The 21,101-nt window shown below is 40.5% G+C and overlaps 1 protein-coding gene across 11 annotated transcripts in view; it reads right to left on the minus strand.

The window, feature by feature from the left end:
- ST7 (suppression of tumorigenicity 7) overlaps positions 1-21,101 on the minus strand; it is a 241,643-nt gene that overhangs the window by 97,302 nt on the left and 123,240 nt on the right. For all 11 annotated transcript variants that reach the window (XR_013356384.1, XM_077856019.1, XM_077856021.1 and 8 more), the window contains 2 exons: positions 10,158-10,317; positions 339-393 (listed from right to left, as the gene is read on the minus strand). Coding sequence is in view for 10 of the 11 variants with exons in the window: in XM_077856019.1 (XP_077712145.1) it covers positions 339-393; positions 10,158-10,317 (215 nt within the window). In the remaining variant the exon portion in view is untranslated. The remainder of the gene's footprint in view (positions 1-338; positions 394-10,157; positions 10,318-21,101) is intronic.

A 21,101-nucleotide genomic window follows, 5' to 3' on the forward strand; every position in this document is an offset into this window, starting at 1 on the left:
CTCTGCAAAATTAAATTCCAGTGTAACTTTTGTGACATCTTCATACCCACTTACGTTCTAGATAAGCTTCAAAATATTTTGATTGTGTAATGCATAATGAAAAGAGTAACTGTAAATAGAAAATTTCTAAAAACTACACATTTTTACATATTATCCCAATTCCAATCCCAAAAATATTTATAAAACAGAAAAATCAAAACATGTGAGCACTGTATCAAAAAATAGAAGCACTCCCCAGACTCTTACAATGACCCCTAAGTGAACCAGCAAAAACATTTGCTGCTGTCTTTACTCTCTGAACTAGACCCATTTGTTTCCCAAGCTGTCAAAATGCTTACCGATTATATTCAGCACCCCTAAATAAATTTAGTGGATTTCGCCATACTTTGCATTCTGCAACAAAGAGAAATATGAAAATGTTACACATAGTCCAGAGACACTACAAGCTAATTAATTCAGCAAACCACCCTTCCTGGCCATTTGATAAGATAATTTTATTCTCTATCCTCTACATGGGAAGCAACATGGAAAAAACTCTGCGTGGTTAATCAGGAAATAAAGCTCAGGCACCAGGACTTTGGAAAATTTCCCCTAATCTCTCTGGGCCCAAGCTTCCTCATTCGCTAAATCAAGGTACATGCCAAAATCAGCTAGTTCATAACTTCAATAGTCATCAAGAGATCTAAACAGATTCATAACTTCAATAGTCATCAAGAGATCTAAACAGAATCTATGAATTTATTTCTAAAATTACAGGTAGAAGATATAGCTAGAAGTAAAACTATTTTCTATTACTCAAAAAAAAAATCTTAAAATAACTTCAAAAGTAAACCTAACTTAAGCTCTAGAGTATAATATGCAAGTGCCCTAGATTTTTATTTAGGGTCTATGTTAATAGTGAACTTGTGATAATTCACCAGACTTCTTTTCACATTGCCATAAAGTAGTAATAAGAAAATTAATAAAGTTATTATTTTAGGGAGAAATGCTATGAAAATAAAGTGTTTTAAAGCCTTAACACTGTTTACTTACACAGATACAGATATTAATCATTATACTAACATTATAATTCTAGCATGGACTAATAGACTATACATCTTTCTTATACAAAGACCACAGAAATTTAGAACCACAGGACTTAAAAAAGTCAATTATTAATTTTTAAGACTGTCGTATAAGTGTATGACTAATAAGCTACAATTCTTAAACAGCCTATGATTAAGACTTTCTACTGATTCAGAATACATTTCTTTGAATGAATAATGTTTTATTAGAAAATAAAATCAGTTAACAGTACTTAAAATATCTCTCTGTGTGTAGTCAGCCAAAATAACACACCCAAAGACATATACACGCAAAAGTGAGCAATTACTGCAGAAATCAAAAGAACATTAAAGGCCACGGATGATTCATTAAGATTCTCAGTCCTGTTATATGCAACATCCATCCTTCCACCCATCCACCCATCCATTCATCCATCCAATGAGCACGGAGCACTCAATGGAGAAAACAAACAAGTAAATCATCTATTACGATACAGCATGAGATTGAAGAACATGAAACACTAGAGAAACACTGTGTGTAATCTCAATATATTCTTGTTAAAATAGTGAACGAAGGGTATACACATAACAGGAAGACATATTTTTATTTAAAGAAGATAAATTTATCTTTAAAGTAGGGCTGGAGCTCGCCTAAAATTTGCTCAATGTTTATAAACATTGCTTTTCTTAAATAATTACTTTTTTTAAAAGAAATGTAAAGGCCTTTGGAGGGGTCACTAATGAACTCCAGATCATGGCCTGAATCACACCAGTGAGCCAAACAACCATGATCGCTGCCTTTTAGGCTATTATAACTCTTAGGTCCTCATCATTCCAATCATCTTCTCAGAGGATGTCTTTCAAGATCCAAGTGCTCTTCTTCAAAGCTTTATGAATATTGCAAGGTTCGTATTTAGCACATAACAAATATGCACACATATTTATGTATAAAGGATGCTCGTGGCAGCATTATTGGCAATAAAACAGAAGCATTTAGGGATATGCTTCTGCCCTGTTGAATTTTTACCTGAAATCTTAGTAAAAAAGCTTATGGCAAACAATTTGTCTCCAGTGAATACATTACTCTATTTGCCTGGAAGGACAAGCACTGTTCAAGTATCAGTTGACAAATTATAAAGCAAAATGCCTTCAATTAAAATTTCAATTCTATTATATATTGAGACAAATGAAATTGTTTCTAAATAAAAATGACTGCAAAGAGACTTTAGTACGGATACCTAAAGTATTTTTGAGCAGAACCTAAAGATTGAATCTTCAGTTAGGAAGTGCCACAAGGTAGCCAGCAGGGGGTGCCACAAACATTTTGAAATTTTTTATAGCTTGTAACGGGGAACTGAACTTTAAAAAAAAAGTCACTGTTAACATTAGTGTCATACATGTGGTCTGTGTTCAATTTCTTCAACTATCCCTGAAACTTAAAAAAAAAAAAATGAGGATCTAAGTAACTATAACAGATGTAAAATATTCTGGATGAGAAAAAAATATGTGACATAGGACTACATAAGAAATGTCTTCATTAGCTATATCCTTCAAATGGGGGCAAAACAGAAATAATTTTTTTAAAGAAACAAGTGACTAGAGGTTGAATATGAACCCGTCAAAGTTTTACCTTGAATTACATCATAGCTACGTTAATTTCTTCTTTGCAACTCTGTTTCCTAATCTTACCCTTACTACAAAAACCCTCCCAGTCTGGAATTACTCTAGAGTACATAGCCCATAAATATCAGATTGCCTGATGCTTTTCTGAAAAGGACAGATGTTCTAAGTGCCAAAGGTATTAGAATGTGAAGATTTAAGTCAAGAAGTTAAACTCAGATATCCAGAGGGTAAAAGTCTTTCTACATGAGGTCCAGTTTCTTATCTTATTCGTGTCTTTGAGTAATAAATTCTTTTATTTAAGTCAGAATTAAAATTTTACATCCAAAAGGAAATTTGCCTTTTCCATTAATACCAACAATTTCAGTGCCCTTTAGAGGACCTAAAAGTTGCCAGGGACTCCATCAAGGGCTTGCTGACATTAATATTCAATTAAATATATGCCCCCAGTGCAATAAACTGTCTATGATTCCCTCTGTGGCAGCCCACAGAAGAGTCTCTATCTACAGATGTTGAGAAAAATATTCAGACCTCAGCACGCATGCAAGAATGCAGTTCAAGAGGAAGAGGAGCGGGGATCCCTGGGTGGCTCAGCAGTTTAGAGCCTGCCTTCAGCCCAGGGCCTGATCCTAGAGACCCGGATCGAGTCCCACATCCGGCTCCCTGCATGGGGCCTGCTTCTCCCTCTGCCTGTGTCTCTGCCTCTCTCTCTTCCTCTCTGTGTATTCTCATGAATAAATAAATAAAATCTTTTAAAAAAAAAAAAAGAGTAAGAGGAGCAATAAATATTGGAATACGACTTGTTTAGTTGCCCAAGTCTGCAGAACAGATACCCCTCTTTGCAGGGGATCTCATAATAGGATGAGTATAAGTTTTTACGTAGGAGACAAAGAACATAAAAAAAAAAAAATGCTTACTGCTATCAAGGACTTTTAAAATCAAGCTCCAGTCTTGTCTTCAGCCTTTTCTCTCACCATTTCCTACTAAAACTTGCCATCCCAGTAATAGTTATTTCATCCCTTTTGTACTCATCCATTCCTCTAGAATGCCTTCCACACTGCTCACAGGACTGTGTGGTTTAAACATACATAGAATGGCTATTTGCATTAGACCTGGGGCTAGACCCTGGGGGAGGAGGGTCTTATAGCTTTGGAACAAAAATAAAAAGGGCATCCAGCCGAAGAAGCTCTGTAGAAGGAATAATGCACCGACAGAACCACAGATTTCCCTTTGTCACAGTCCTCAAAGAAAAAGAGAACTTAATTCTCAGAAAAACCAAGAGGCTCCAAAGTCACAGGGCTTTTATTCACATGGAAGAAAATATTACTCTATGTCCAATTTCTTCAACTCTGAGAACCTTTCTTTCCTAAAATTAAAAATATATATATATATAATCTTCACTTCCAGGGCCTTAAAATATATGAATTATTCATTCATTCATAGTCCAAGAAGACTTGTTATACTCAAAAGTTACCACCTCTTCCCAGAATCTAAAATCTAATAATGATGGGAATATTATTACAAACAGCTATTAGCCTGATCTTCATTGAGTCTATCAGTTTTTTTTTTTTAAGATTTTATTTATTCATGGGACACAGAATGAGAGGCAGAGACACAGGCAGAGGGAGAAGCAGGCTTCTACAGGGGAGCCAAATGTGGGACTCGATCCCAGGACCCTGGGGATCACGCCCTGAGCCGAAGGCAGATGCTCAACCTCTGAGCCACCCAGGAGTCCCTCTACGAGAGGCTTTAAAGCTCAAGTCATCTATATTCTTTACATAAGCTAGTGAGAGGCCCCTTTAACAGAAGCTATATAATTTCCCCTATAGTTCAAAATAAATGAGATTACAGGCTGGTGTCCAGATTGACCAACAACTATCCACTATATGCAACAGACCTGTTGACCCTGCAATATCATATTTCAAAAAATTCTATGACTTCATCAATCAAATTTTCCATTAGAAAAAGTTTCAAAAACTCCTCTGGGCAAATGTTAGGCACTTTTAACAATACTTTTAAACATTTTGTTCCAAAGTACAACAGAAAAGGGCCCTAGATAAAGTTTCATCAGATATATTATGACAATCAAGATTAACCCCAAGCCAGTCAACGTCTGACACATGATTCTGACATATATTTATTGGCTTTGATATCTCAGAAATAAATACCCAATTGTCTACTTCATACAAGCTCTTAAACAATCATTAAGAGTAACAATATCCACTATCTTAAGTAATCAAACTTTAGCAGTTTTCTTAACTTTTGAAATAATTATTTTGAAAAAAATAGTAGTAGTAAAGGCACAAAGTAACACGTAGGTAGCTTTCAACTCAACAAATGTGTTATTCCCTCAAATTTGACAGAATGAGGATAGTTATAAATAATGATGTTTCAAGACCATTTTTATTGATCTGCTCTAGTCAAGATGGTACTCTACTCTCTTCAAGTATTGCTAAGATGACTAAATATTTATTGTATCTCTGATATGTTTCTCATTGATCATTTCTGACCTAAGCCATTCAACTCGATCGTAATGTGGAAATGGCGAAATAAGTTTATTAAATAAATGTTCACCAGGGACTAAAACTGTTTTAGGCATTTTCACCATTCAACTGGAGATCAAATTTCTACTAGAACATATATTTTAGTGGCAAAAGATTTTAAAAGATGTAATAAGCATTGGCTCAGAAAATCACTTCAACACATACATCGATGTGGTGAGGACAACTGGGTTCCCCTAATTGAGACGATTAAAGAGCAATCCCAGAGGTTCTGGACATGTAGCAATTTGCAGTTTAGCCAAGGGATATATTTGAAATGCAAGCAGCAAAAGTCCGGCATAAAAGTGAATCACTGAGCTAATGAGTAAACCTCACTAAACCCATAGCCGTATCTCCATGGGGCTGGGCCATCTTCCCTATCATATTCATAGAAAAGTGGAGGACACTGCCTGATGGTTGTCCTCTGACTTGCTATTTCGTTTATTCCTCAAAGTACTCTGTGAGGTAGATACTGTTTTTATTCCCATGTATGCAAATTAAGATACCGAAGAAGGTTAAGTGACTCACCCAAGGTCACACACTGTTAAGTGATGGAGCCAAGATTAGGGCCACATCTGTGTGACCCCAGAGCCTAAGCTCTCAACCATCAGCAATCCTACCACTGAGCTGTGTGTAAGTAAGTTTGGCTAATGCCACTTCTGAAATAATGTCATGTATGGTAGTATTGGTTTTTAATGAAAGGACTTAATTTACCAGTTTAGTAATTATATTAGTATTGAGTTTATGGACCTCACAGAGGATTCAGACTATATTTTTTAGTTGGTGCTTGAGACTCTGGACTCCAAAGTAAGACTACCTAGGTTACCAGCAAGTGACCTCGGAATGACCTTGGGCAGATGACTTAACTTGCCTGCTGTACCTTAGCTTCCTTAACCACACCACAGAGATAATAACAGCATCTGCAGGACACCTGAGTGGCTCAGTCAGTGAGGCATCTGCCTTTGGCTCAGGTCATGATCTCAGCGTCCCAGGATCAAGCCCCCTATCGGGCTCCCTGCTCAGGGGGAGTCTGCTTTTCCCTCTTCCTCGCCCTCTGCCCCTCTTCTCCCCCCCTGCTAGTGTTCTCTTTCCTCCTGTCTCAAATATATAAAAGTCTTTTAAAAAAATAAGAGCATCTGCTTCTTACATATATATACATATCTATTATGCACATATATAAGATATACATTAAGACTAAGTGAAACTAAAATGAAATATTTGAGACAGGAAGGCAAACCTGACTTTGGCAACCTCTGCCTATGTCTCTGCGTCTCTATGTCTCTCATGAATAAATAAATGAAATCTTTAAATAAATAAGTAACTCCCTACATATTATCAGCTCATAAACGGAGTTGAATTAAGAAATCGCAGTGAGAAACATGGTAACATGGCAAATACATCAGCAGGATTTATGAAAAAAAATGGTGGGCTAGCTCCCAAATAAAGCAAAACAAGTGAAATATTCATAAATGTTAACCTAAGCCAAACAACCTAAAATTTGGCTAGATTAAGAAGCTGCATAATTAACTACATTTCTTCTCCAATCCACAGACAAGGATTACAGATTTTAGAAGAGTCTACACTCGGGCCAGTTTGTACAGAAACAAAAGTTAAACAAGGTAAACAACCCACCCTGTGACAGTCGCAACCCTCCCACTTTCCATTCCCCACCCCAAATCATCCTTAAGTAGGCCAGGTCTTTCAGTTATTTTATTTTATATTATATATTATATATTATATTTTTTATTTTTTATTTATTTTATTTTATTTTATTTTATTTATTTTATTTTATTTTATTTTTTATGGTCTTTCAGCTTTTAACCAAAACAAATGATTCCTTAAGAAAAGTCCTATGAACACTATGAGTCCCATATAGATCGATGTTTATAACTGGTATTTTCAGGGATTTTTCTAAAGCTTTTTCAAAGATTTTTCTCAAATAAGCAATTAAACTGCCTTTCCAATACCCATGGGACTGTTAGCCATGTATTTCACGTAAGATTTAGCGAAAAGCTATCTTACTACTCTCCAAGAAAACCAAAAGACTCACCCTTTTGTTAATAAGGCAACAGCTCTTTTTTTATTATTATTAAGGGAATAGGAATTGTTAAATTCCTCTACTTTAAGAAAATGTATTATCGGGATGCCTGGGTGGCTCAGCAGTTGAGTGCCTCCCTTCGGCCCAGGGTGTGATCCCGGGATCTGGGATCAAGTCCCGCATCGGGCTCCCTGCGTGGAGCCTGCTTCTCCTTCTGCCTGTATCTCTGCCTCTCTCTGTGTCTCTCATGAATAAATAAATAAAATCTTAAAAAAAAAAAAAAAAAGAAAGAAAATGTATTATCAATTACTCTCAATTTCAGACTTTCTTTCTCCTTTACTTAGTTGAAACCGGACTATGAGATAGAAAGTGATTAAGGGTAGAGATAAAAGACAATGTCCTTTAATAATATTTTTCTTATTCAAAACTAAAAATCACCACAGGAAAAGAGAAATGGAAAACAGTATTAGTCCCATGTATCTGGTACTTCCATACCAGCTTACGTGTCTGTTGAACTGAGTTAGCCAAATGTTAGAAACCCAACTGTCAAGTAGCAAAGGATAAATTGAGGCCTAAACAGACTTAGATACGGTAATTTCCACTTTGCTAAATGTAACTATTTGAAAATTGTTACGAGATCTGATCATAAACGCTGTATCTATTATATGGGAAGTGAACAGAAATATTGCATGCACAGTAGTAGACATTAAACAAATACTAGTGGAACTGAATCAATAATAATATTCAAAAACACAGTCTTGGGATCCCTGGGTGGCGCAGCGGTTTGGCACCTGCCTTTGGCCCAGGGCGTGATCCTGGAGACCCGGGATCGAATCCCACGTCGTGCTCCCGGTGCATGGAGCCTGCTTCTCCCTCTGCCTATGTCTCTGCCTCTCTCTCTCTCTCTGTGTGACTATCATAAATAAATAAAAATTAATAAAAAAAAAAACCACAGTCTTAGCCAGGTGAAAACTCCGTCCCTATAAAAGTGGGAATTTCCATGATTATTATTTTTGAATGTAATTTCATAAAGGATTTAGGGCCTTCCCTTTAAAAACTGACATAAAAGCACTAAGAATAGCATCAAGATTTTATATGGTGCATAAGGCTGACTTCAAGATAGCCATAAAGAGAGAGAGCAAAATAATAGTGATAGTTAGAAGAACTCTTCATTGCATTAAGGAATGATGTCAAGAGATTTAAATTGGGTAGAGAATTTTAATGAAAATAAAAATGTACTCGCAATGAAGAATGGCCTCAAATAAGGCTGCTTCCATTTCTAATATGTTCATTTCCTACAACGTTTTATACCATTCAAAGACTACAGTAACTCTAACCAGACAAGAGGTCTTCACAGAAGATGCAAAGTGATGGCAGTCATCCACAACTGCTTATATGATGATGACTGAATGATCTAGAGCCCCCATTAGAATAATGTGCTACGCTTGTTAGCATAGCGGTTAATGTTTCCCTTTGCTCGGCTCTCTGTTTCTTTCACAAAATGGGTAAGTCCCAGACAATTTTGTTACCTTAGTACCATCTCCCACACGTGTACCCTTTAAGATGAAATAAATGTGTACCTGGTGGTGCCCACTGCCACTCACAGCTAGCTGGCTGGCAAAGGGCCTAATGAAAGGGCACGAGATCAGTAACAGGAATAAAATATATGTGCAATGCTCCTTGATGCTTATCACCTGGCTAGACGGTTATGAAATGTGACTGAGTTATCCTAGGAGAAAGAAAAAAAAAAAAAGATCTAATCTAGCTCTTTAATTTCTTCCTCTTCATCCATCAAGCATCAGAACTTGTGCCTTCCCCTTCAAGAAGCAGACTTCTCCCCCCACTTTGGGTCAGAAACCCCTCCTTTGTTCTCCACAGCATTCTCTGTCCCCCTTATGTAATCAGAGCACTTACCACTATGTCTCCTTCAGCAGACATGAGGGTTCCATGAGGACAAGGACTTTGTCTTTTTTTGCAATCATCATATTCATAAGAACCTGTATAAGGCCAGGTTCATATTAGGGACCTGGGAAATGTTTACTGAGCCTATAAAGAGACCAAGCTAGGAGATGATACTCCTCCTCCCTCTTCTTTTATGAATGGAGAAATTACAGGCCTTGCATGCAATCATTTGTTCATTCACTGAGCTTCATGATGGAGCAGACACTGTGCTAGAAATACTGCAATACAGCAGTAAGCTTAAACATTACAGTGTGATTGGACAAATGTTGCTAAAATAAAAATGTTACAAGTCAACAAAGGTGATGAGATATCGTACAACCTACCAGAGAAGGCTTCCCAAGAGGTAACCCTGGAGCTGGGTTACGAAAGACGGGCAAATGCACGGGAAAGGGAGACAGACTTGTAGGAAGAGGGCCATGAGAAAACATGGCATGGTGAACAATAAATGCAAAGGAGAGGGACACGACTGTGACTGAAGCCAAAGTTGGTGAGACAGGTTGAAAGCAGCTCATGCTATGCTAAGGAATCTGGGCTTTATCTTCAGTGGAGTGGAAACCAAAGCAGCCTTTTAAGCAAAGGAGTGATGGGATCCCATCTAGTTAGACAGAAGGTTCGGCAGTTAGCATGGAAGAGAATGGACACATTCGATAAAGTTCGAGAAACGAGGGACAAGGAGGCTGCAAACTCAGGCTTGGCACACTGACCGAAATAAATGATCCTTAGCTAAACCAAAATGGAGAAAAAGTGAAATTAAACAAAACAAAGATTTCCTTTCCCTGTGATAATTATATGCTACTTCCTGGGTAAGAAGCTGTCAACTCCTTGGGAAAATACACTGCATTTTTTTTTTCCTCTGGAGACTAGTATTTGAACAACAACATTATTACTGTCTCATAATCATAGTAATTTAGTAAAAGTTAGCAAATCATGTTCAAACGACAGGACTTTCCATACCTGAGACACTTTGCCTGTTGGAATCGGAGTCCCCATTGCTGGAGTTAGAATTGTTGGAGGAGTTGTTGTCAACCCCACCCAGGAGGGGGCGCAAGTGGCTTACGGAGACTTGTTCAATGAATGATGTTCCGTACTTGCGAAAATACCACCATTCAAATATCTAGAATAGAAAAATAGTAAGCGTGATTATAGTCCTTGTGACTGTTCATGATTTTCGTTCACATACCCAGAAAATATGTTGCATTTACTAACTGCCTCCACCTTACTTAATCTTTTGTTCCAAAAGTGTTACTGAATTTATTCTAAAAATTGAAGAGTTTAATAAAATCAAAACACCAATTACATTTTAAATCCTCCATATAGTTTCCTCCACTTAACACCGGCTTTCAAAGAAAAATCTATAACTATAATCATGGATAAAAGAACACTGTTAAGAGCTGCTCATTTTCTTTTCTTTTTTCAAAAAAAAAATTTATTTATTTATTCATGAGATACACAAATAAAGGGAGAGAGAGGCAGAGACACAGGCAGAGGCAGAAGCAGGCCCCATGCAGGGGGCCCGACGTGGGACTCGATCCCGGGTCTCCAGGATCACGCCCTGGGCTGAAGGTAGGGGCCAAACCGCTGAGCCACCCAGGGATCTCCTCATTTTATTTTCCTCCAAATTCACATAGTATTCTAACAAAATCACCATGGTTGAAAGACAACTCCAGAAATGTATGCAAGTAAGCAAGTTTTAGAAGTATGGCTTATGAAATATTCCAATTCTTGGCACCTTACATTGTGATAAAGCCATACCTGCATAAAATTTTTAAGAGAGCAAAATTTTGTATTTATTTTAAGAACAAGCATTCCCTTAGAGAAATGCTGGTTTCGCAGAAAGAATGAAAGGCATTCCATTTCTTGTATGGATGGTCCTCCACTACTGAGACTCTGCAAAGTCCCACCTGCTAAGAAGTGCTTTATAAGCACAAGCATCTGTTGAACACCATTAATGTCTCCTCATTCACTAGTTTACCAATTATTGTGGACCATGCATTGCAAAGGAGAAAAGAAATGACTTTCATTAATAAAAGGGAAGAAATAGTAATGCTCATGTGATGAGGCTGAAATCGTGACTTCTAAGCCCTGGGAAAGCAAGCGACCTCCCCACCCAAGCCTCCTTCCCTGGCCCCTGAGTCCCTCCAGTGAATCCTTTTCCCACCACTGTTCACAGCTGCTCTCTCCCACACTCTTCCTTCTCCTCCCTGCCTCACCTGGGATTTGTTCCTTAAGTAGCCACAAATCACACAGAAGAAAATTAAGAATCAGGTATTTCCCAGAGTTGCATAGGATTAACCGTACCGTATTTTTATAATATACAGAATGCAGAGCTAACATAGAGTGAATTACCTTCATCCTTACCTATTTCTTAAAAACAAGATTTTGTGACCTACCCTGGAATGGACTTGGGGCTGTTATTTAAAAATCAATGTTTTCTCTCTTTTGCTCTACCCAAAAAAAAAAAAAGCCCTTTTTTTTTTAAAGCCTTTTCTAAGAAAGAACATCTATGAATGGCCATAGGAGCCACTGATCAAACCTAATGTTTCCAATTCTAAGAAAACTTTAATTCCAAAAAGTTACCTCTTCTGACTATATGAATTTTCACTGTGTTAAGACATTCGAGTAATTTCACCGGGCAGACGGGAGAATGTGATATGAAAGCTAAGAAGGGACAAAACTGGTCTATAGTGTTTGGAATACCAGGAGTAAGAGATCTTGCTTGACGCATGGAGCAAAGTTCAAGAATGGTAAATTTATAAACCATGAATCCAGGGAGTTTGTAAGCTCAGCCAAGTTATTTCATCTCTTTGAACACCAGTTTCTTCCATCGTAAAGGGGAAATGATATTCATTATTTGTCCTCAAGGGTCCTCGATTTTCACAGTCGTTGAAAACACCTAGTTTGACTCCTCGTGTAAAATTGCCAGTTGAGCGCCCACCGCGTGTTTGGTTCTCACAAGCACCAGCAAAGCTGGCATTTATTCTGTGCCGAGGCACACAGCTCCCGTGCACAGCTCACCTGCCGTCCTGATGCCCCCCTCCTTCGCCAGTCTAGGATTCAGGCCGGTACAGCATCTTCTTGTCTGTTACCAAGTTGTTGGCTCAAAACCCTAGAAATCATTGTGAAAAACGGGTACCGCTCCCCACTCGGCTCTGCCCACCCAACAAAGCCCTTAAGAGATTCGCGGCTTCGCCTTTATTAGACGAGAAGGCAGGCTCCGAGCGACCCAGGAACGCTGGGCCCAGAACTGGCCCCGGCTCTCAATCAGCGTGGCGGGAGCCTCTGTTGCCCCAAGCTTTGCTCTGCTTTCTACATCACGCTGCTGGGCACCTGCCAGCCCTTCGTCCATTCATTTAGTCACGTAGCAGGAAGGGCTCCACACCAGCAAGAGCTGTGCCCCAGGGTTACATAAATGCACACGTGGCCCCTGATACTCCCAGTCCACACCACAGGCCACGGCACCTCTCACAGCCTATACCCATCACAAAACCCACCCACACCTACACACGCGCATGCACGCACACAAACACCTTGGAACTCCAGATTTCTCAGTTTCTCCAGAAGGATCACAGAACGTCAGTGCTAAAAGGGACCTCAAAGGACCATGCACAGTGTCCACTTAAAGGAGGAATGAGGGATCCCTGGGTGGCACAGAGGTTTAGCGCCTGCCTTTGGCCCAGGGCGCGATCCTGGAGACCCGGGATCGAATCCCACGTCGGGCTCCCGGTGCATGGAGCCTGCTTCTCCCTCTGCCTGTGTCTCTGCCTCTCTCTCTGTGTGTGACTATCATAAATAAATAAATTTAAAAAATAAATAAATAAATAAAAATAAAAATAAAAATAGGGATCCCTGGGTGGCGCAGCGGTTTGGCGCCTGCCTTTGGCCCAGGGCGCGATCCTGGAGACCCGGGATCGAATCCCACGTCAGGCTCCCGGTGCATGGAGCCTGCTTCTCCCTCTGCCTATGTCTCTGCCTCTCTCTCTCTCTCTCTCTCTGTATGACTATCATAAATAAAATTAAAAAAAAAAATAAAAATAAAAATAAAAAAAATAAAAAATAAAAATAAAAATAAAGGAGGAATGACCAAAGTCACCCAGCAAGCAAATTAAGTAGCTGCTCAGCCTGAAGCCCCAGTTCTGTGCCACTAATCGCGTCGGGGCTCTACAACAAGACATCTTTTTGTAGCTCTGCTGTGTACTGAAACACAGACAGGTGCAGCCTACCATTGCCCTTTACTAATCTTTATTTCCCACTGCCTGCCGACTTCATTGTCCCTTTGCTTTCTTAGCTATCAAAATTAATCCAGAAGGAGTCTATCAAGTGGGACTGGATAATTCATCCTAAAGTATAAATGATTCATATTAATGAGGTATTTGCATTATAATAGGGGACAGATCTTCCACCCAGTATTTCTAATGCAGGATTAACTGATCTCAGTCAAGACTGGGACTGGGTTATTCACGCAGCTATTCGGGGGAAGGGGCGGAGAGGGTCTTCTCAGGCCTGTCTTTTCATAGCAGTAGATGGCTTCTTACCTATCACAGTCCTTCTCCGTACTATATGAATACCCCCAATACCCTAGCACAGAAACTCTAATATATGTTGAAGGAACAACCAGCAAAAGGAAGTAGGAAAGGACTTGAAGCCTTTTAAACCTCAAACTAAGTCTTCTAATTTGGGGTTAACATAATAACTGCCCTTTACCCAGAAACATGACAGGTTTTGGGGCCAGCACCTCAGAGTGTTTTTAAATAGCTGCACAGATCCAAATGGGCAGATGGTGTTATTTAACACACACATATTTGGTGTCACTTTGAATTCTTTTCTCTGGTGCATAACCTACAATGTAAACAGCAAAGCTCTCATAAACAAATTTAGATTTTAAAATTAGTCCTTGCACAAACTAGTAGCTTAGTAGGCTAGCCTCGGTGGAATAAAACAGGTTTTAATCCACAGAATTCAAATATAAATTTACTATTTCATAGTCTTAAAAGCATAATCCCTCTAGTGCTTTTTTCCAACTCATGCTCCACCCCAAAGATTATACAGATCAAGTAAGGTGAGAACTAAAAAGCATCAATTTGATTTGGCATTTGGGAAATCAACAGTGGTCCTCCTATCTAGTTGAAAGGTCAAAACCCAAATATACTTCATGATAGCTAAGTGGTGTGACCATGTTCGGTTCTCTTCATTCTCCGGGACTCAATTATCTAATGTGCACAATAAGGTCACAGTAAGCACTCAGTTAATGTTGGATGGATACACAGATGAATGATTACAAGACTGGATGGATGGATGGATGGATGGATGGATGGATGGATGGATGGATGGTTTGGACAATTAAATGGATGGATGACAAGGCCTGGCCCAGTGATTTAATGGAAAATAGTCTAAATCAAGAGCAGGCAGGACCAACAAAAATTCTTGTATTCTTTTTGTTTGTTATTAAAAAAAAAAGAGAGAGAGACTTACACATATTTGTGGAAGAGTAAAGAATCTAGTGAAAAGAGCGACATTAAAGAGGCCAAAGAGTACAAACAACCAAGAGGCATGATGCCAAGAGCCAAGAAAGCACACCCGCTCCACCTTCAAAAGGAACCGACCATTTCTTGCCCTGAGACAATAAGAAAAGGAAGGGTGAATGAATAGAGGGGAACATTCTATTTTAGAAAGTAGGGTGTGATATGAGCTGTTTCGCTGGTAATAAGGCAACAAAGGGCTAAAGTGGGTGACACTGATCTCAGTGGAGATGCAGGTAAGGCTTGTCTTTTGAGCATAAGGAAAGTGGGGATGGAACTGGGAATGTGAGAGCTGAAGTAGTAGTTTGGATCTATACTTTGCAGGACAGAAGGGTCAAAAACTCTACATGGGACTCAGATCATCTTTAAAAGAGACCCATTTGTTGGGGCACCTGGATGGCTCAGTGGTTGAGCATCTGCCTTCTGCTCAGGTCATGATCCCAGGGTCCTAACAGGGACCCTGCTTCTCCCTCTTGGTTGTGTCTCTGCTTCTCTCTGTCTCTCATGAATAAATAAATACAATCTTTAAAAAAAAAAATAGAGACCCATTTGTCAAGAACCCAGTTAGCAACACCTTGTGACTTCCTCCATACTGTTTGGCATACTCTTGGAAGCAGAGAGGATGACCAAAAAGCACTGGGACTAGGGGTGGAGATCTAGGCTTGGAGCTGGACTAACGTACAAATTTGTCTCATGCTCTCCCGCAGGGAAAGAACAAAAATCTGGCAAAGGTATAAACAAACAAGACCCTTCCATCTTTCCTGCACACCTAAAAGCTAGGTCCTTCCTGAAGATGCCTAGATTTTCCCTAGCCAATAAGCCCTCTTCTTCTTGAACTGCAGTTTTTATATATAAAATACTCCTCCTTGTGAATTGGGGACTTTTCTATACCCTATACCACACTTATAAATGCTTCAAGATTCCCATACAGCAGCACCTCAGTAATTCCACACCAATTCCACTAAACCCACGGGAAACACAATGATGTCTCAGCCTGAAATTGGCTAAGTGCTTCCTAAGGATTAAAGTGGGTAATGATATCACAGGAGAATAGATACAGTGATGCTGGAGACTAAAGAGGAAATATGAAACTTTCCCGCAGTCTGCTCCCAAATGCAAAGGCTGCAAAATTGACACCTGCTCTAAGTCTTCAGAAACACAGCTGGTGGTGAACAGTGTTTTTTTTTTTTTTTTTTTGTTTTTGTTTTTGTTTTTGTTTTTGTTTTTGTTTTGTTTGGCAAAAGGGGACCTTCTGGGCATAAATGACATAAATCGAGACAGTGAGCACAGAGTATATAATATCCATAATCTTTTAGGTTTCTTGTTGGAATTCTGAACTACTTCCTTTCTATCTGTACCCAATGACCCTTTCAGAGTCCCCTCACCTCACCCCAACTCTACATGTCAGGCTGTTTTTTTTTTTTTTTTCTTTTGATTCCTGTTATGTTTTGTTTAGGAATTCTGACGTGCTATGGAAGAGGGTCTTAGCTTCCCACTCCCTTGGTTTCAGTCAATCCCCTCCTCGTTCCCCTAAACAGTTGAGAGGGGCTGTGTGAAAAACTGGTATTCATGTCCCGCAATCCTCTTTCCTGCCCACCTACCACCAAGGTTTTAAGAAAAGAGAGAAGAAAGGAGGGTCAATAGTCAATGATCTACCCCTATCTCCATGTCTATATGTTCATAGCATGAGGTTTTCCAATGTAGCATTACTGAGAATGGCTTGGAGAGGAGGGTCACTCTCCTCGGGTAAAAGCATGAAGACTACTGACACTGGGAGAAGCCATCCTGCACCGTGTCGTGCTGTGGTCCCTCTCTTAGAGATTCTGATTCAGTTGTCTGGGTTGGTGGTCAGATCCATCACTTTAAACAAGCTCCCCAGGGCAGCCCCGGTGGCTCAGTGGTTTAGCGCCGCCTGCAGCCCAGGGCGTGATCCTGGAGACCCTGGATCGAGTCCCACATCAGGCTCTCTGTATGATTCCTGCTTCTCCTTCTGCCTGTGTCTCTGCCTCTCTCTCTGTGTCTCTATGAATAAATAAATAAAATCTTTAAAAAATAAAAATAAATAAAAATAAAATAAACAAGCTCCCCAGATAATTCTAACACAATCGGTTAATGCATTCAACTCCCTGGATCTCTGTGCTTTCAACAAATATTTCATAGGAGTCTACCCAGGAACTGTATTATTGTATACAAAAACACAGATATGGTCCCAGTCTTTGCAAAGCTTCCGTTATAGAAAGGACAAAGGCAATAAATGATGACACAAATAAAACATACGTTGTGGGAGGTATCCATGGCCAACTGGATAAGGAAAAAAATGTCTCCTCCAGAAAAGGTTGTAGTGTCCACCCTTCTCTTTTTTCTTTTATCTTTTTCTCTTCCCTCTCTCCCTCCACCCCCTTTCTTATCTACTTGACCCATTTCTGTGGGTCTGTCAAAATGAAAACAACGACTGTTGGATGCTTCTGCTATCCACCTGCTTGATCAGTGCCTTTATGAGAGGCAGAATGATACTACGGCAAAGCTGTGGAAATTTAAATTCCAGTCCTCATTCCACCCTTACCTACTAAAGTAACCAAAGCGAGTTACAAGCTTTCTGGATGCCTCATCTTTAAGTCTTTACTGGTTGAAGCTAGATGGCTTCTAAGGGTTCCTTCCCTCAGCCCTGCCACTACATGATTTTCAAGCCTCTCAATTTGTGCTCAAATGCAAACTGATAAAGCCAAAAGGGTAGTTTTGTTCCTTCATCTGCCATTCGCCTGTTCACCTTCTTCACTTGTATCATGTCTAATCATTAATCTGATCCACTGAAATACTCATGTGTACAGTCAGACCCTGACAGGCATAGGTCTACTCTCTGGCCTTGCACTTTACTTTGTCTCCTGTGGAAAATCATTAATTTTTATGGTGACCCCCATAAGCTGTAATCTCATTAAAGCTGAATGAGCCTGGGTTTCCTCCCACTCTCTGCAGGGTCCCCTACCACGAGATCCCCACAGCATCTCTCTTTCTTCATTCTAGAGACAAAGAGACAACTTGCTTCATAATCAACACAGCCTGACATTTATATGCAGTTTCCCACACCCCAAGAGCCCTTCCAATCAAGTTTCCTGGAGTTTTTTTTTTACTCTCAGCTCCAAAATCACCATCATTTGGGTGATCCACATGTCTGTCAATTAAAGCACTATCTCAAGTGCAAGTTAAGTTCTTTAGACGAATAAGGAAAAGTTGGAAGGATTCATAACAATCATCTGACTCACTTACTTTTGAACAGGAGGGAATGGAGGACATGGTCAGAGAGATCCAGATTCAAATTTTAGCATCTGTCTACTATATAACCTTGTTCAAATCATTTAACATCTGTGTCTGCTTCTACTCAGCAGCATAAAGCCATTGTTCTATCTACATCTACCACTTAGAATTTTTAAGAGAATTAAATCAAGTAATATATGCAAAGTGCTTAATATCTGGCATAGAGTAGGAATTCAATAAATGGACCTTTTGATACAACTTATTCCTTCCTAGTTGTCATCTCATCTACACTTGCCCAAAAACATATTTTTTTTACATGTAATCTACAAGTTAAGTCTTTTATTTATGGATTTCCTCCCTTTTTAGTTCTTGATTCTCACTTGTTAAAATTATGCCTCAGATATCTCTTTTTTATATCTGTTTAATACATGTGTAAAATGTAGGCGTAAGAGCATGTCTATATCCATGTTAATGGGGGTGTGGGGATCTATGTATAAATGTCCCACACAACATACAGCATTTTCTCCATTCTACCAACATTTTGAGAAAATTAAGGGGAGTATTTTCTCCACATAACCACCTTACATTCTCAAAAACAAAAACAAAACCCAGAAATTTTCTCCATTGAAATAAACATTGCTCAGAGAGACTACTTCAAGCAGTCTGGGCCTGTCCTTGCCAGAGCAACTAAAAGACTAAATTGGTGGGTTTGGACTGTGATGACAGGTGCAGTTCCTGTGGCTGGAACTGGACTGAGATGGGAAAGGCTTGTGCCAAGAGGGAAGAGGGGCTGCTTGGAGTTAAGCAAGGGAGAGATCTGGCCAGATGGGGATGTGGGCACAGGACCAAAAGGGAAGAGTGAAAGGTAGGTGGTAAAACCAAACTCTTTGCTTGCTTTCAACCTGTAAAATTAAGAACTAGCAGTGAAATCTACTAAAATATACATCAATTAGTCATTTACTTTTAAACACATTAGTGTAAAAGACACTAGCCTTTGCCAAACACATTTTATTTTCATGCCTATTTGTTAGTTAGATGACTTTTTTCAGGGTGTTTTGTCTGTATTTACCCCTCTTCTTCTAAGACATCACACTGCATGACAACTTCAGTCTCCAGCATAGCAATCCTGAGGTCCCCAAACAACCATTTCCCCAGGGGCATCCCGGTGCTTCCAGCACTCACTGCCTGGCTCTCCTTCCATCGCTCAGGGGACAGGAGTTAGCTAATTGTCTCTGGGAGCCAGGAAACAAACCGCTAAGCACCTGATCCTTTACCTCAATGCTGCCTCTCCTGAATGCACTTGGCAGAAAGGAACAGGCGCTGAATAGAAGCCTCCACCCGGGGTGCATTTCAAGAGCGGGCAAAGCCGGGTCCCCAGAGGCAGGACAACCAATGCCCATAACCTCTCAGGCGGGAGCCGAATGCTGTCAGGAACTATTCCTACTCATAGTGATTTTGGCCTCGGTACAGACCAAGCATTTCTGAGAAAGGCCTTTCAAAATCTTCAAACATCAGAGGGTTTCTGAGGCCTGAAGCCTCACATCAGGCGTATCCGGTGCCCCCTGCACTCCTCCCCACCCCAAGGCTGCGGGGCGAACGGCCTGAGACGCAGGGCAGTGGCTCCCAGGTCAGGTGTGCCCGGCACGCGGACAGGTGCTCTGCCGAAATCCCGAAATCCTTCGTCGGGAGGACAGGAGAGGAAGCAGATGGGGCCTCACCCCCCTCCAACCCGACTTAGAAGGTGAAGGCCTGCTGGCCTAGCCGACCAGGGTGAAAGGGAATAACCCGCGCCCTGGCAACCAATCTATAGCCCAGCGAACCCACACCAAGGTAAAATCCAGACCCGCCGTTTGTTCAGCAAGCTGGGAGAACCGCAGGGAACGTAACCAAAAGGTGCTGAACGGAGCCACAGCCCGCCCGGGCTGAGATCCTGCTTTGCTCCATCTGCTGGCGATGTGACCTACGGCAGGCTGCTTACCTGCAGGGGCTACCTACGGGGCCTGTGTGGCCTACGGTGGGCTGCTTACCTGCAGGGGCTACCTACGGGGCCTGTGTGACCTACAGCGGGCTGCTTACCTGCAGGGGCTACCTACGGGGCCTGTGTGGCCTACGGTGGGCTGCTTACCTGCAGGGGCTACCTACGGGGCCTGTGTGACCTACAGCGGGCTGCTTACCTGCAGGGGCTACCTACGGGGCCTGTGTGGCCTACGGTGGGCTGCTTACCTGCAGGGGCTACCTACGGGGCCTGTGTGGCCTACGGTGGGCTGCTTACCTGCAGGGGCTACCTATGGGGCGCCTACGCCGTGGCAAACGGGAAACATCTCTGGCAATTACCTCCTCGCACTGTTGTGAGCATTGAGGAAGCACATAAAGTGCTTCGATCAGTGCCTGGCACAGAGTAAGCACCACCTAAGTGGGTAAACGTTCTTAAGCAAACATCCCTGAGAGAGGAATATGCAAACAAAAACCTACTTTCTGCATCAGAGTGGATTATTGATTTTAGCACGAAATTGCATCGAAATTGTATCCAAAAGTTCCTTTTTTGTTTAATCAAAAGATATTTCAAAGATATTTTAGAAAGAAGATATCAAAACATTATTTTAAATGTAAATAATTATTGGATGAAGACTTGTAATACCTCCTCCATGTCCCCCCAAAATATACATGCTTAAAGGCTGCCATGTATTCAGCACGTACTTATTAATCATTTACCAAGCATTCGAACGTATTTTCTAAGTTTGAAGTTCCATCAGTCCATTAAAAATACCAAGGTGGGAACCTGAGGACCTAGGTTTTAGGCCTGGCTCTGCCACAAACTAGCATGAGCTTATGCAAATCACCTTCTAGCTTTACAAACAACTGAATAACTCTCTCTAGTATCCTTGCCTTTCTCATGTCCCCACAGAACAGAGGACTTCAGAGACACAGATGGGTGTGTAGATCTGCATTTAAGAGGCAGTAGGGTACAAATTACTATACATCTCTTATTTCAGCTCATTTCAAGGAGAAGTTTTATTTTATTTTTTTAAAGATTTTATTTATTTATTCATGAGAGACACAGAGAGAGAGAAAGGCAGAGACACAGGCAGAGGGAAAAGCAGGCTCCATGCAGGGAGCCTGATGTGGGACT

This window comes from Canis aureus, chromosome 18 (assembly GCF_053574225.1).
Source record: "Canis aureus isolate CA01 chromosome 18, VMU_Caureus_v.1.0, whole genome shotgun sequence".
NCBI classification, from domain to species: Eukaryota; Metazoa; Chordata; class Mammalia; order Carnivora; family Canidae; genus Canis; species Canis aureus.